Here is a 16,074-nt window from a genome sequence, read left to right on the forward strand (position 1 = left end):
CCAAAACACGGAAGTATCAGGCGCGGGGCCGGCCGTGTTTATTATGCGCAGCCAATCACAGGGCAGCAGCGTGCCGTAACAAACAGCTGATTGGTTGGCAGGGATCCGCTGTCCCCGCAGTCTGCGCTTCTATTGGTTAGTTTGTAAGCAGCCCCTCCCACTAGTAACATCGACGTCACACACTCCGAATGCCACGTTGCGGCGCCGCTCGTAGAGCTTCGACTCTTTCCGGAACGGCTCGAGGATGGAGGCGGGAGGGGCCGCAGAGCAGTAGAAGGAGCCGCAGCCTGGTCTGACAGGATCGGCCGACACCGCCCGCTGCAGTCGGGAGTCCCGGGAGAGCAGCTCCGTCCTCTGCAGCCATGCTGACCGACAGCAACGTGGAGGAGTTTGAGATCAAAGAGGATGAGCCGTGGTACGACCACCAGGACCTGCAGCAAGGTGAGGAGGGGGCGACATGTGCGGCTGCTTGTAGTGACCCCCCAACCCGCAGGCTGCAGGGCAGGAAAGGGTGCAAAGCTGCTGACAGACCTGCAGATGTGACGTCATATCAGTGATGGTGCCCCCTGTGTGATGTCATATTATTAATAGCGCCCCCTGTATGACGTCATAATAGTGATAGCGCCCCCTGTGTGATGTCATATTAGTAATAGCACCCCCTGTATGATGTCATATTAATGATAGCGCCCCCTGTATGATGTCATATTAGTGATAGCGCCCCCTGTATGATGTCATATTAGTGATAGCGCCCCCTGTGTGATGTCATATTAGTGATAGCGCCCCCTGTGTGATGTCATATTAGTGATAGCGCCCCCTGTGTGATGTCATATTAGTGATAGCGCCCCCTGTGTGATGTCATATTAGTGATAGCGCCCCCTGTGTGATGTCATATTAGTGATAGCGCCCCCTGTGTGATGTCATATTAGTGATAGCGCCCCCTGTGTGATGTCATATTAGTGATAGCGCCCCCTGTGTGATGTCATCTCTCGGTATTGCAGGGGCCTTTATTACTGAGCGCTCTCCATACATATATATAATATTTGGGGGGGGGGGGGGGGGGTTGCCCATTGGGGGGGGTCTTTGAGGGGCTGCTTGGCCGGGGTAGATGTAACCTTTGCCCTTCTGTATATTTTGTCTGCTGGCCATGACTAGGGCTCTGTTCACATCATGTTTTCGGCCTCCCTTCTCTGGGTCTTGTCACCATACACCTCGCACTGTCAGACATTGCTATTACATTAAGCCGCTGTTCACACTCAGGGATTTTTGTCGCGCAGATTCCATCATGGATAGAACCGGATTATTGTGGAGATTCCTCTCATTTGCGGCGAGTAAAGTCGCGTCCGGTTGTATTTCTAATATTCGCACTAAGTCCACAGGCCGTGTCATGTGACTCTGGGTCGCCCCGGGGTCTTTGCCTTTAAGGATGGGTGCAGAGGATTCGGTGACAACAACCTGCGCTGTGTGAACAGGCTGCAGCCGATGTGCTTAATGCAATCCCTGTAAAGTGAAGAGCGGTCTCCTGAAGTGACTGCAGCCCGTCCTGCTGTGCTGCGAAATACAACTGTCTCACTGTAGTGCAGGTGTCTCTCTCCCCCGTGCGGGTGTCTCTCTGTAGTGCAGATGTCTCTCTGTACTGCGGGTGTCTCTCCCCTGTCTCTCTGTAGTGCAGATGTCTCTCTGTAGTGCAGATGTCTCTCTGTAGTGCAGATGTCTCTCTGTAGTGCAGATGTCTCTCTGTAGTGCAGATGTCTCTCTGTAGTGCAGATGTCTCTCTGTAGTGCAGATGTCTCTCTCCCCTGTGCGGGCGTCTCTCCCCTGTCTCTCTCGCCTGTGCGGGCGTCTCTCTCCCCTATGCAGGCGTCTCTCCCCTGTCTCTCTCCCCTGTGCGGGCGTCTCTCTGTAGTGCAGATGTCTCTCTCCCCCGTGCGGGTGTCTCTCTGTAGTGCGGGCGTCTCTCTCCCCTGTCTCTCTCCCCCATGCGGGTGTCTCTCTGTAGTGCGGGCGTCTCTCTCCCCTGTCTCTCTCCCCCATGCGGGTGTCTCTCTGCTTTGAGGCGCTCTCCTCCCCCCCCCCTCTCCTTAGACCTCTATTGTCCGGATTTGCTCAGTGACAGGAGGAGTTACATGAGTGGTTTTTGTGCACAGGTTCTATATTTCAGTCCTCTGTCCATTCTGCTGCTGCTTTGCCAGGGATCAGCGGTGGCTTTGATGTTGTGTGTTCCCCCCCGCCCGTACGTTACCGTAATCGCCCCCCTCCCCTCACCACCGCTATCTCCCCGTCACCAGACTTATCTTATCATACACGGTTCATTAATCAGGGGCGTTGTAATTTTGTGCAGATTAAAGGTGGAATAAAGCTCAAAGGTTCCCTAATAACTGTGACGGTGCCGCGTCCTGGGGAGTGACCGAAGGCCGAGCATGGGGGGGGGGAGGGATGAGATAAAAACTACGCAAAATCTGGAAAATTGACCTGGAACGCAAATGTAGAGGAAAGCCGCCTGATGTATGACATCATCACCACAAGAAGTGACATAATAGTAATTATTTGTAATGTCACAGCCGCCATAGAAGGCCCCGCCCACAATGTGGCCGCCATTACTATACTGGCGTGTACTGGTATATACGTATCATTGAGGGGGTGACCATGAACCGCCTGCGAGTGTCTGCTGCCATGTTCTCAGGCCTAAGGCCTATCCGGATTCACATCTGCGTTCAGTAGTCTGCATGGAGACCCTCCGAACGGACTACCGAAAGCATTGGCAAGTGGTGAGCAGTGGAAGCACACGGACCCCATAGACTATAATTCCCCCCCCCCCCATAGACTATAGACTACAGGGGCCATTATAGTCTGCGGGGTCCGTGTGCTTTCCCTGCTCACCGCTTGTCAATGCTTTCGGTAGCCCGTTCGGAGGCCCCCCCATGCAGATGCCCCTAACAGAATACTGACCACAGATGTGACCCGGCCTAGACTACAGGTCCCGACAGTTATTAGCCCCTCCCCGGGGGTCGTCTGACAGACACTTATTTGGTCGGCCACGGTGGCTGCGCCTCGAGAGCTGAAGAAGAGACCTGTAGAGTAGGAGTCCCCCCCCCCCCCCTCTACATGGGCCCGGGATTAACCAATTCACTGCTGACACCCCCTTTAAGGAGATCCCTTGATATAACTGAAGTGCGCCCTCACTAATATTCCCTGTGTAACCTGATCCGCTATCTGCGCCTGGGAATGCTGGGTTACGCAACAGGAGGTGGAATCTGCTCTTTGTGGACTCCGATCACTTCCACGCTGGACAGATAATAGAACATCGGGTTAATTGATAATTAAGAATCTGTCAGTGTACAGTAACTGGTGGTGTGAACTATGGCAGAGACGTAAAGGCGTCGGCTGATTTTATTAAAGGGGTTCTCCAGCTTCCAAAAATGATCTGCAAATCCATCACCGGCCGTGCTGACTCCTCACCACACTCTTGTGCAGACTTTGCTTTTCTTTGTTTTACTTGCAGCTTCTTGTATCCCTGTTATGTACATGCAGTGAGGTCACATGGTGCTGTGATATTTGGTTTGCATGCTCCCCCCTCCCCCCTGGGAGTGGCAAATATAGGGTGTGAGAGCAGACAGATGCATCCTGGGAAATGTAGTCTGTCCACAGGTTTACTGCATGTAAATACACTGATTCCAGGACACTAACCTATCTATCTGCAGGACTGGGGTGATATGCTGGGTCTGGTGACAGTAACCTATCTATCTGCAGGACTGGGGTGATATGCTGGGTCTGGTGACAGTAACCTATCTATCTGCAGGGCTGGGGTGATATGCTGGTTCTGGTGACAGTAACCTATCTATCTGCAGGGCTGGGGTGATATGCTGGTGACAGTAACCTATCTATCTGCAGGGCTGGGGTGATATGCTGGTTCTGGTGACAGTAACCTATCTATCTGCAGGGCTGGGGTGATATGCTGGGTCTGGTGACAGTAACCTATCTATCTGCAGGGCTGGGGTGATATGCTGGTTCTGGTGACAGTAACCTATCTATCTGCAGGGCTGGGGGGATATGCTGGGTCTGGTGACAGTAACCTATCTATCTGCAGGGCTGGGGGGATATGCTGGGTCTGGTGACAGTAACCTATCTATCTGCAGGGCTGGGGTGATATGCTGGTTCTGGTGACAGTAACCTATCTATCTGCAGGGCTGGGGGGATATGCTGGGTCTGGTGACAGTAACCTATCTATCTGCAGGGCTGGGGGGATATGCTGGGTCTGGTGACAGTAACCTATCTATCTGCAGGGCTGGGGTGATGTGCTGGGTCTGGTGACAGTAACCTATCTATCTGCAGGGCTGGGGTGATATGCTGGGTCTGGGGACAGTAACCTATCTATCTGCAGGGCTGGGGTGATATGCTGGGTCTGGTGACAGTAACCTATCTATCTGCAGGGCTGGGGTGATATGCTGGGTCTGGTGACAGTAACCTATCTATCTGCAGGGCTGGGGTGATATGCTGGGTCTGGTGACAGTAACCTATCTATCTGCAGGACTGGGGTGATATGCTGGGTCTGGTGACAGTAACCTATCTATCTGCAGGGCTGGGGTGATATGCTGGGTCTGGTGACAGTAACCTATCTATCTGCAGGGCTGGGGTGATATGCTGGGTCTGGTGACAGTAACCTATCTATCTGCAGGGCTGGGGTGATATGCTGGGTCTGGTGACAGTAACCTATCTATCTGCAGGGCTGGGGTGATATGCTGGGTCTGGTGACAGTAACCTATCTATCTGCAGGGCTGGGGTGATATGCTGGGTCTGGTGACAGTAACCTATCTATCTGCAGACTATATAACCTGAATCACTTCCAGACTGGTTGGATTGGATGGGTTTGAGCTCTGGCAGGTTTCGGTGGGGGTGTTGCTCATGCTCGGCATTCTTGGAGACTTTGGGGGAGACAGTTCTGGTGAAGGAATGTTCAGACAATGAAGCAGAGCTGATCTGCAGGGACTCGGGGAGATGTTCTGCTGTTCTGGAACTTCCTGACCTGAATTTGCTCCTTTATCACAATTAAGAAACCAAAAGCCCCAAGTAAATCCTCCGGTGTTTTATAATATTGTGTCGTCCTCTGTTATCCTGACTGGAAATTTATTAACAAACTGACAATATAACATGACGGTATATTACATGACGGTATATTACATGACGGTATATTACATGACGGTATATTACATGACGGTATATTACATGACGGTATATTACATGACGGTATATTACATGACGGTATATTACATGACGGTATATTACATGACGGTATATTACATGACGGTATATTACATGACGGTATATTACATGACGGTATATTACATGACGGTATACAGTGTAACATGACAGTATATAACATGACGGTATACAGTATAACATGACGGTATACAGTATAACATGACGGTATATAACATGACGGTATATGGTGTAACATGACGGTATACAGTATAACATGACGGTATATAACATGACGGTAAATATACAATCACATGGTGACATTTGTTTCGTCCTCCGTTCAGTTTATAATCTGAGACATTCCCTTTAAGAGTGCTGTACCCTACTGGTCTGTGCAGAATCTTTTTTTTTTTTTTTTGTAGATTGTGGCCCCCACATAGAGCTCACAGTGTACGTTGTTCCCTATCAGTATGTCTTTGGAATATGGGATGGAAATCCATGCAAACACGGGGAGAACATACAAACTCCTTGCAGTTGTGTTTTAGCCCTTGGCAGGATTTGAACACCAGGACTCCAGCGCTGCAAGGCTACAGTACTAACCACTGAGTCACCGTGTGGCCCCCATCTGTGCAGAATCTGCCAGTCGCTGTCGCCCTCCATGACCTTCCATTGTGCGCTATGCAGACTAGCAGACACGGGCAGGTCACACAATGGCGGCCGCTGCTCAGATATTCGGGGTGTTCCGGGGCCACCTGCACCTCTAGACATTGCAGTCGCTGTGCTCAGTGTGTACGAGAGGCAATAAGAAGCTGTTTGTGCAGTGCGGTCATTGGTGGATGTGGCGGTGAATGAGCCCTGTGTGCCCGCACAGCTGGAGCCGCATCAATCCATCCAGTCACAGGCAGCTCAGTCCTAGGACACCCAGGGACCTGCCACCCGCCTCCAAGCTGAGCGCTCTAAGTCCGTCTCTGAGTGCGGCTCTCGGGGGGACGGGGCGGACTTACTGATTCACTTCCACCAGGCGTGGGTTTTCTATTGTAATCTGAGCTGTGACATCCTCTATTGTCAGTAGTGATGTAATGATGGGTCGCAATGGTCTTATCTTCTGTTGTCATCCTGGCTGTGATGTCAGAGGCAACTGCTGTAAAGAAAGCCCTGTGCATGATGAGTGTCAGTCAGTTAGGTTTAGTGGTCAGAGTGAGAATTGCAGGACTTACTACTCTGTAAAAATATAGATGATATGGAAAGTAAACCTATTTTTAAAGAATTTTTGATGACTTTTGTTTTTTTATTTCTAGCAAAACAATTTTCTGTATAAGAGGGGTCACTGTAATATGTTGTGTGAGAATGAAAAGCTTTAGGGATAAGGGGAAGGACTCCAGGAATTGTCTGCGCTGTGCCCTGAGGGGCTGCTGCGGAGATTATACCCAGGTACACAGTGTTCGCCATGTCCGCCTGCGCCCGCCGCACCAGCTGACTGTAGTATCATCTGTATTTTTATACAGTGCTAAATCCTGCAGTTTTCACTCTGACCACTAAGCCTAACTGACTGACACTGATTATGCAGAGGGTTTTCTTTGCAGCAGTCGCCTCATTTACATCTGTTGGGCGTCTGTTTCTTTAACCTGAAACCTTTGGCTAACACACCTCAGACTTCAGCAGTTTTTGGTTGCGCCGTCCGGGGACTCTGCTGCAGATCGAAGCCTTAGATGTGAATTTCTGTATTTTATAATCCGCTATGAAGCGATTGGAGCGGCTCTGGCCTGGCTGCCCCTAGGGGGCGCTTTGTGTGTGAGGCTCGCAGCGCGGTCGCTCCAGTGTACAGAATGGCTTGCTGGGACTTGTAGTTCTTCCCTGGGGAGATGTTTCCAGGCCCGGTCCTTGGCTGCAGAGCTTACACCTTGTACTCGCCGCTCCTTAATCCTCTTCTTTACAGACTAGTTTATAATTGCTGTTTGTTTTCGGCCCCTCCCAGATTAAGGTCACAAGATGGCGCTGCGTTTACGGGATTTCTCGTCTCCTAATTGTTGGTTCTTGGGGTCAGGGCCGAACCTTTTGTGCGCTTGTCTTTGGTTTTGGGTTCTGTATGTCTTGGATTGTGATGAGACTTTCTCCTCTCCCTGATGATCTCTGTGTCTCTCATCTGATCTCATCTACGTGGTTTCTATCTCCAGATCTGCAGCTCGCCGCCGAGCTCGGAAAGACGCTACTCGACCGCAACACTGAGCTTGAGGAGTCTCTGCAGCAGATGTACGCCACCAACCAGGAACAGATCCAGGAAATCGAGGTACAAAGCCTTCCCTGTGCGTCGCGGCGTCCAATTGTGTATTCATACTGACCTCAGGCCCGGCATGCTGCAAATATCCCATAGATACATCTAGCCAGAGCTGTACTCTTAATTCTGCAGGCTTTGTGGGGTGCTTGATCAGTGCACCTTGTACATGTACGGCACCCTGTGAATATCAGCACTGTGTGAATATCGGCACCGTGTGAATATCAGCACCGTGTGAATATCAGCATGTCGCCATTAGGAAATATCTGAGCTGTAGGACAATCCCGTCTACTCTGTGTCGGCCCCCGAGGACGATCCTAATCTGATCTAGGTCATATTGAAGCACTTCAGGTTAATCTGTACTTTGCAGCAAATCCTCGGGTGAATGAAGTGTCTGCAGAGCGGTGAGGCCTGTGTGCCCGGGACATGTCTGTGCGGTCAGAGACCCCGAAATATTCAGAATGTGTAATAATGGGGCTTCTGGGTAATGGAGTCCGGGCGGGGGCGCTTGGCCTTGTCCTCTGGGCGGGGGTGCTGGGCCTTGTCCTCTGGGCGGGGGCGCTGGGCCTTGTCCTCTGGGTGGGGGCGCTGGGCCTTGTCCTCTGGGCGGGGGGCGCTGGGCCTTGTCCTCTGGGCGGGGGGCGCTGGGCCTTGTCTTCTGGGCGGGGGCGCTGGGCCTTGTCCTCTGGGCGGGGGCACTGGGCCTTGTCCTCTGGGCGGGGGCGCTGGGCCTTGTCCTCTGTGCGGGGGGGCGCTGGGCCTTGTCCTCTGTGCGGGGGGGCGCTGGGCCTTGTCCTCTGGGCGGGGGGGCGCTGGGCCTTGTCCTCTGGGCGGGGGGGCGCTGGGCCTTGTCCTCTGGGCGGGGGCGCTGGGCCTTGTCCTCTGGGCGGGGGCGCTGGGCCTTGTCCTCTGGGCGGGGGGGGCGCTGGGCCTTGTCCTCTGGGCGGGGGGGGGGGGGGCGCTGGGCCTTGTCCTCTTTGCGGGGGGCCGCTGGGCCTTGTCCTCTGGGTGGGGGCGCTGGGCCTTGTCCTCTGGGTGGGGGCGCTGGGCCTTGTCCTCTGGGCGGGGGCGCTGGGCCTTGTCCTCTGGGCGGGGGCGCTGGGCCTTGTCCTCTGGGCGGGGGCGCTGGGCCTTGTCCTCTGGGCGGGGGCGCTGGGCCTAGTCCTCTGTGCGGTGTTCCCGCCCCCTCTGAGTTGCAGGTAATTATTGGGGCGTCAGGGAATGTTTCTACCAATAGATTTCTGTATTTCTGAGGATTTCTATTGTGATGGGAAACGTGAGAAGGGAATGTGATGTAAGAGGCTAGCCGTGTGTATACGCCGTATACCCGAGCACACGCTCATACATTACGTACGGACACCTCCGGGGACGTCTGGAAGACTTGCTAGAACTTCCCATTTTCTGTCCCTTTGTTCCCCCGCCATGTTGTATCTCTATGGTAAGATGGCGTCCGCTGCTAAAGATGTGAAACCGATCTGTATTAATGCCGGCCAAGTATACAAGAAGTACAGGACTGACCTCAGAGGTATCGGCTGTACCCAATGGTGGCCATGGGATATATGACCCTCCATTGTGGGGTCCCCAGGACGGCCCGAGTGCAGAGCCGCAGGGTTTCGCTGCTCCTCGCTGTGGCAGATGCGGCCTCATATACAGCGACCACTGATGGGACAATATCCGGCTGTCCACTTCACCACCTGCCTGACCACTGGCCTGCTCGTATTTTGGGGTGGGGTGAGACGTGGCCCCTTTATATTATATTATCCTATTTCTTCATATACACAACCATGTGCTGATAGATATTTATGTAATGGCCGCCATACTGACCTGCTCTTTGGTTATGACGCTGTACACACGGCCGTGTATTATGGTCGTCAGTCCGGAGGGAACATTCAGGACGGCTCATAAATGTGATGTCTGGGCCCATAGAAGTTATGGCGGGTGCGATCGCTTATACCGTCCGTGACATAGCGGTGCGTGTCTGTGCACATCGGCCTACCACACACTGGTGTATTACTAGGCCTCAGTCACCTGGTGTCCATAGTCATGTAGAGTGGCCATCTTGTTTCTGTGGCATACATACACATATACATACACACATATACATACATACACACACACACACGTCAAATCAAATAAGCTTTATTGGCACATCTGAATTGCCAAAGCTAGTAAAGTGGGGGAGGGGCTGATTTGGGGTATAACAGTCCGTGGAGTCTCATCTTCCTCTTAGTTGCTGACGGCTGAACACGTGTATATACACACACACACACACATATATATATATATATATATATATATATATACAGTATATACACACACCCCATTACTGAGGCCTAGTGTGTACACAGACCTGCCGGGCACTTTGGATGAGGAAGAACCTGAGGGGAATGTCGACCATTATTGTGAATTAGAAGGTACGCTGGTCGTCTCGCTGTATCTGTGATGGCCTACTCAGGTAATTCTCTCCCGCTGCCATGGTGAAGACGCTCGGCATGTTATAACCACAAACTACTTGTGTAATCTCAATAGTTTTTCCGAATACACATTTGACAGATAATGGCGGTATAGTTAGATGGCGGTATAGCTAGATGGCGGTATAGCTAGATGGCGGTATAGCTAGATGGCGGTATAGCTAGATGGCGGTATAGCTAGATGGCGGTATAGCTAGATGGCGGTACAGTTAGATGGCGGTACAGTTAGATGGCGGTATAGCTAGATGGCGGTATAGTTAGATGGCGGTATAGCTAGATGGCGGTATAGCTAGATGGCGGTATAGCTAGATGGCGGTATAGCTAGATGGCGGTATAGCTAGATGGCGGTATAGCTAGATGGCGGTATAGCTAGATGGCGGTATAGCTAGATGGCGGTATAGCTAGATGGCGGTATAGCTAGATGGCGGTATAGCTAGATGGCGGTATAGCTAGATGGCGGTATAGCTAGATGGCGGTATAGCTAGATGGCGGTATAGCTAGATGGCGGTACAGTTAGATGGCGGTGTGCGAGCTCTCCGCTCTGTGATCTCGTACTAGTAAAGCTTTCTCATTGATCTCCTTGGTTGTGTCTTCTCGCGGTCAGTACCTGACGAAGCAGGTGGAGCTCCTGCGGCGGATGAACGAGCAGCACGCCAAGGTGTACGAGCAGCTGGATGTCACCGCCAGAGAGTTAGAAGACGCCAACGGGAAGCTGGTGCTGGAGAGCCGATCATCGCAGCAGAAGATTGTCAAGTAGGTGGCGATGTCTGGAGGGAAAGCTGAGCGGGGGAAGGAACGCGCTGTCATTAGCCTTTAAGGGGAACTCCAACCAAATCAGGGCTGTGCCCATCTCCCCACATTGTCAGAGTGAATGTGGACGTGACTGGAGCGACCTCCATCATCAGTCATATCTACATTGTCTCAGTGTATAGTGGGGGGCGGGGGGATCCTCCATTCTCTGAGACCCCTACTGATCCAGAGGTCGGACCCCCACTGACCTTCACATTGTCCTCTATAGATGGAGGATAAATACTTCCCCTTGTATAATCCCTTTAAGGGGGGTGAATAGGAACCTTGATATGTATATGGCCCCGGGGGGGGGGGGGGACACACATTACACTGAGCATTACCCGTGTAATCCAGTAGGGGCACCAGGTGAGTCTCCAGTGCACTGAGGTGTGTCCGAGCCCCCCACAACTCTCTATTCATGTTCTTTGTATTTCATCGCCCCCCGCCATAGTCTGTAACATGAGTAATTCTCTGTCATTGCTGTTGCCACTGATCTCCGGGACTGTAGTACCCCCTCCCCCTCTCGTCTCCTTTATCTGTCTCCCTTGTACTTAGTCGCAGCCGGTCTGACTAACGTTGCGTCACAGTGTGTGGTAATTCCGGACGTCTTCACGTCTCTGCGAGTTCCTTAGAAGTGTTACTTGTGAAAGTTACTGAACTTTTTTTGTTTTTTCTGTTCCTTGGTGGCTGCCGACGTTCCGAGGTGTTTAGGGGCTTATTGCACTGTAGTAATTCCCTCCTTCCATAAGACACTACCTGCAGTCCAGGTGCCCTGTGCCGCTGATCTCTATGTGCTGCATTGGATCCTGTGCAGGCTGCTTGGGCTCTGGTCACACTTGCACTATTGATTGGTGCTGCTTTCATATAATGGCATGACCATGGTCCTCTGTGACTGTAAAGGGGTCCTCTAGGATAAAGGGGTCCTCTAGGGCTGCAGACAGACAGACCAGCCTATAGGGCTGTATAGTGTGTGCAGCGCCATCTTGTTCACCATGTCGGGGGATCTATAAGGAGGCTCATGGGGGTCTGTTATTAGTGTTGGGGGACATTCTAGCTGTAATAATATCTGAACCCACAAAGAGCTGAAGAGCAGGTGTATATATATATATAGTGTCTGTATACCTGCAGGTACTTGTATATACTCCCTCCGCACAGCCCTGTATTCTCATCCTACAAGTCCTGGTCGGTCGCTGATATACTAGTAAAGCCTCTCGCGCCCCCTCATGGCCGATCCTGGTGATGGCTCCGGAGGGGGAGGGGAGGGGTGTCGGGACGTTCTCGCAGTAATTTGTCTCTTTCCTCTTTAGCCTGACAGATACTATTGAGAGTCTTCAGATTCACATCGATGACCTTCAGAAACAGGTGGAAGAGCTGAAGAATTCGGGGCGGGGGCGTCTTGGCCGTGAGCGGTCGGAGCAGTCCAGGTCCTCGCACAGCTTCTCCTGCCTCAAGGAACTCTATGACTTACGCAAGTAGGTTTTACACATTCTGATGGATGTTTTCTTATCACCGAGTACAAGACGTTGGGGTGAATCTTACCAAAGGCCTGGACGGGGGCGCGATGTTCCTAAATTCGGCCTCTTATTACACCTGGTTCACACCTGTCTGCTGGAATGGGAATCTGCTACACACGGGCTCTGCTTTATCCCTCTCTAGACGTCCCTGTATACTCGTCAGCTAAGCCTATAGGAATTGGTGGCTCCGGCCAACCATGTGATGTGTATAGGGGTGTCCGGACTCTCAGGGCACAGGCCTGGCCCTCCTGACTGTAGGCCGAGTATCCCGACTATAGGCCGGGTCTCCTGACTGTCGGCCCGGCCCTCCTGACTGTCGGCCCGGCCCTCCTGACTGTCGGCCCGGCCCTCCTGACTGTCGGCCCGGCCCTCCTGACTGTCGGCCCGGCCCTCCTGACTGTCGGCCCGGCCCTCCTGACTGTCGGCCCGGCCCTCCTGACTGTCGGCCCGGCCCTCCTGACTGTCGGCCCGGCCCTCCTGACTGTCGGCCCGGCCCTCCTGACTGTCGGCCCGGCCCTCCTGACTGTCGGCCCGGCCCTCCTGACTGTCGGCCCGGCCCTCCTGACTGTCGGCCCGGCCCTCCTGACTGTCGGCCCGGCCCTCCTGACTGTCGGCCCGGCCCTCCTGACTGTCGGCCCGGCCCTCCTGACTGTCGGCCCGGCCCTCCTGACTGTCGGCCCGGCCCTCCTGACTGTCGGCCCGGCCCTCCTGACTGTCGGCCCGGCCCTCCTGACTGTCGGCCCGGCCCTCCTGACTGTCGGCCCGGCCCTCCTGACTGTCGGCCCGGCCCTCCTGACTGTCGGCCCGGCCCTCCTGACTGTCGGCCCGGCCCTCCTGACTGTCGGCCCGGCCCTCCTGACTGTCGGCCCGGCCCTCCTGACTGTCGGCCCGGCCCTCCTGACTGTCGGCCCGGCCCTCCTGACTGTCGGCCCGGCCCTCCTGACTGTCGGCCCGGCCCTCCTGACTGTCGGCCCGGCCCTCCTGACTGTCGGCCCGGCCCTCCTGACTGTCGGCCCGGCCCTCCTGACTGTCGGCCCGGCCCTCCTGACTGTCGGCCCGGCCCTCCTGACTGTCGGCCCGGCCCTCCTGACTGTCGGCCCGGCCCTCCTGACTGTCGGCCCGGCCCTCCTGACTGTCGGCCCGGCCCTCCTGACTGTCGGCCCGGCCCTCCTGACTGTCGGCCCGGCCCTCCTGACTGTCGGCCCGGCCCTCCTGACTGTCGGCCCGGCCCTCCTGACTGTCGGCCCGGCCCTCCTGACTGTCGGCCCGGCCCTCCTGACTGTCGGCCCGGCCCTCCTGACTGTCGGCCCGGCCCTCCTGACTGTCGGCCCGGCCCTCCTGACTGTCGGCCCGGCCCTCCTGACTGTCGGCCCGGCCCTCCTGACTGTCGGCCCGGCCCTCCTGACTGTCGGCCCGGCCCTCCTGACTGTCGGCCCGGCCCTCCTGACTGTCGGCCCGGCCCTCCTGACTGTCGGCCCGGCCCTCCTGACTATAGGCCGAGTCTCCTAATTTGCCTGTTGCCCCCAGTATAACATTTACTACACGCGCAGAGTCAGTTTAGTTGCCCCCACACATAACGGTAGAGTCGGATGAGTCCAAGGATTTGGCAGGATCTCATTTGTATGGGAGAAGGAGGACTGGGTGTCTCCACAGTATAAGTCATGTCATCTGTGCGTTCCAGCACCCAGGCCCTGCACAGATCAGCTGTTTTAGCATCCTCAGGGTGCCTGATGCAGTTAGTGGCCGGGTGTAGCGCTGGTTTTAGTGATCTGCAGCGCTCATCTTATTACTTGTATAGGAGTGATGTTGCTCGTCCACTAGCTGATCTGTGTGGGGTCTGGGTGTCGGACTCCTGTGGATGGGTCATCAGTATAAAAACTTGATTTGGGTCCAGAAAACTCCTTTTACGTGAAAATCTTCTTGTACAAAAGCAGTTAAGTCTGTCCACACTAAGTTTCTTCCCCTCTGTGCAGGTACTTTGTCTATGACCACGTCTTTGCCGAGAAGATCACCTCAATGAACGCCCAGCCCGGGCCCCTGGAGGAGGAAAATCAACATCTCAAGAAAACCTTGGCAGTTCTGGAGGCGCAACTCAGCCTGGAGCGTAAGAAGAGGGCGACCTTAGAGGAGGAATACAATCAGGTCCTGAGAGAAAACTCCGACCTGGAACTTCTTCTTAAGGAGCGAGATTCCTGCCATGCCCGGGCCGAGGAGCTGGAGGCTGAGGTGGCCGAGATGCGGCAGATCTGTCGCTCCGACAGCGTCTTCTCCAGCAGTGTTGAGAAGCTGGTCCCGGAGTCCATCTTCATCTCCTTCAGAGACGGTGGAGACAAGGACTTTGAGTGTGATCCCGTCTTACCCGTCACGGAAATAGAAAAGAAGCCCTTAAAAAGAAGCAGCAGCGAGATGGTCCTGCCCAGCGCCACCGCCGCCGCAGACGCCATTCGCAACGGCCATGAGGAGACTTGTATCCGGAGGACTGAGGCGGTGAAGCAAAGGGGGATCTCTCTGCTGAATGAGGTGGACTCGCAGTACAGCGCGCTCAAGGCCAAGTACGAGGAGCTTCTTCAGCGCTGCCAGATGGAGGACGACATCTTCAGCCACAAGGCTGTCCAGACCTCGAAGCTGTCCAACATGTCCTCTCCAGACACCTCTCCACCAAACTCGCACCCCCCGGGCTCCCCCGTGTCCCAGCCGGAGTACAAGGTCCTTTTTCAGGAAATCTTCAGTTGTATCAACAAAACCAAAGAAGAGATCAATGAGCATCGAACAAAATACAAACTTCTGTCCCACCCCCCGAGTAGCTAGAGCTGCGGACGCCGAGGACTTCTCCGCCTACTCTCAGATGTTCCCACTACTTCTTCCTACTACGTCCATATGTAGATTATCTTCTAAATTATTTTTTATTGCTCGATCTTATGGCTACCTCATTAGCCGATGCAACGTCCAACAAGATGACCCAAATCTGTGTTGTATCTCACAAGCTTTAACCGTCTCACCGGGAGAAGACCTTAAAGAGGGGGCGGGATTAGAAAACCAATGGCGGCTTCCTTCATCTCCAAATGGCGCCACCTCGGTCTATTGGTTGTGTTATTAGGGCTCAGCATCCTCAATGTGCCGCAGTACCGCACTCAACCTGTAGACTGGTGTGGCACTGTGCTGTGAAAGAAAGCAGCCGACCCCATGCCATATCCGGTGAGCGCCATTGTAATGTGATGATATGTCGTCCGGGTCACGTCGTCTTCTACTGTGTGGAGGGAAAGCACAAGACGCGCTCTATTACATGCATGGCGGCCGCGGAGGTGCGTAGAGTCTAGATCTGCAGGTAGTTTCATGTAGAAGCTGAAGGAGTCCTGCGGGGCCCTATACGTGGACCTTATACGTGGCCCTATATGTGGATCTTATACATGGCCCTATATGTGGACCTTATACGTGGCCCTATATGTGGACCTTATACGTGGCCCCATACATGGCCCTGTATGTGGCCCTATACGGGGCCCCATACATAGCCCTTTATGTGGCCCTTATACGTGGCCCTATGTGTGGCCCTTATATATGGCCCTATACGTGGCCCCCTGCAGAGACCACGTTGGGGCTAATACTGTGATGTAGGATTAGAGGACACTAATATATTGCACTTATTTCTGATAAAGGTTTTTATTTTTGGAGGGTTTTTCTAGATTTTTGTGATTTTCTTCCTCTTATTCTTCTGCATTTGCTGCTATAAATGACCCCCCCCCTCCCCCGAAGTGCGAGGAGGCCACAGCAGCCATTTTGTTGGCTTCCTCCATGTCTCAGGTTTACTATAAAGCCGTGAGGACATGAAGGAGTTAAA

General features: G+C 53.8%; 1 protein-coding gene across 1 annotated transcript; it reads left to right on the forward strand.

The window, feature by feature from the left end:
• The first annotated feature begins 281 nt into the window (after positions 1-281).
• Positions 282-15,576, forward strand: CDR2 (cerebellar degeneration related protein 2). Its single transcript, XM_075284964.1, has 5 exons — positions 282-441; positions 7,368-7,480; positions 10,541-10,689; positions 12,033-12,197; positions 14,213-15,576. Exons 1-5 carry the CDS (start codon positions 363-365, stop codon positions 15,045-15,047), a joined length of 1,341 nt encoding a protein of 446 aa, XP_075141065.1. The 5' UTR covers positions 282-362; the 3' UTR covers positions 15,048-15,576.
• Positions 15,577-16,074: the final 498 nt, after the last annotated feature.

This window comes from Leptodactylus fuscus, chromosome 8, assembly GCF_031893055.1.
Source record: "Leptodactylus fuscus isolate aLepFus1 chromosome 8, aLepFus1.hap2, whole genome shotgun sequence".
Taxonomy (NCBI): Eukaryota; Metazoa; Chordata; class Amphibia; order Anura; family Leptodactylidae; genus Leptodactylus; species Leptodactylus fuscus.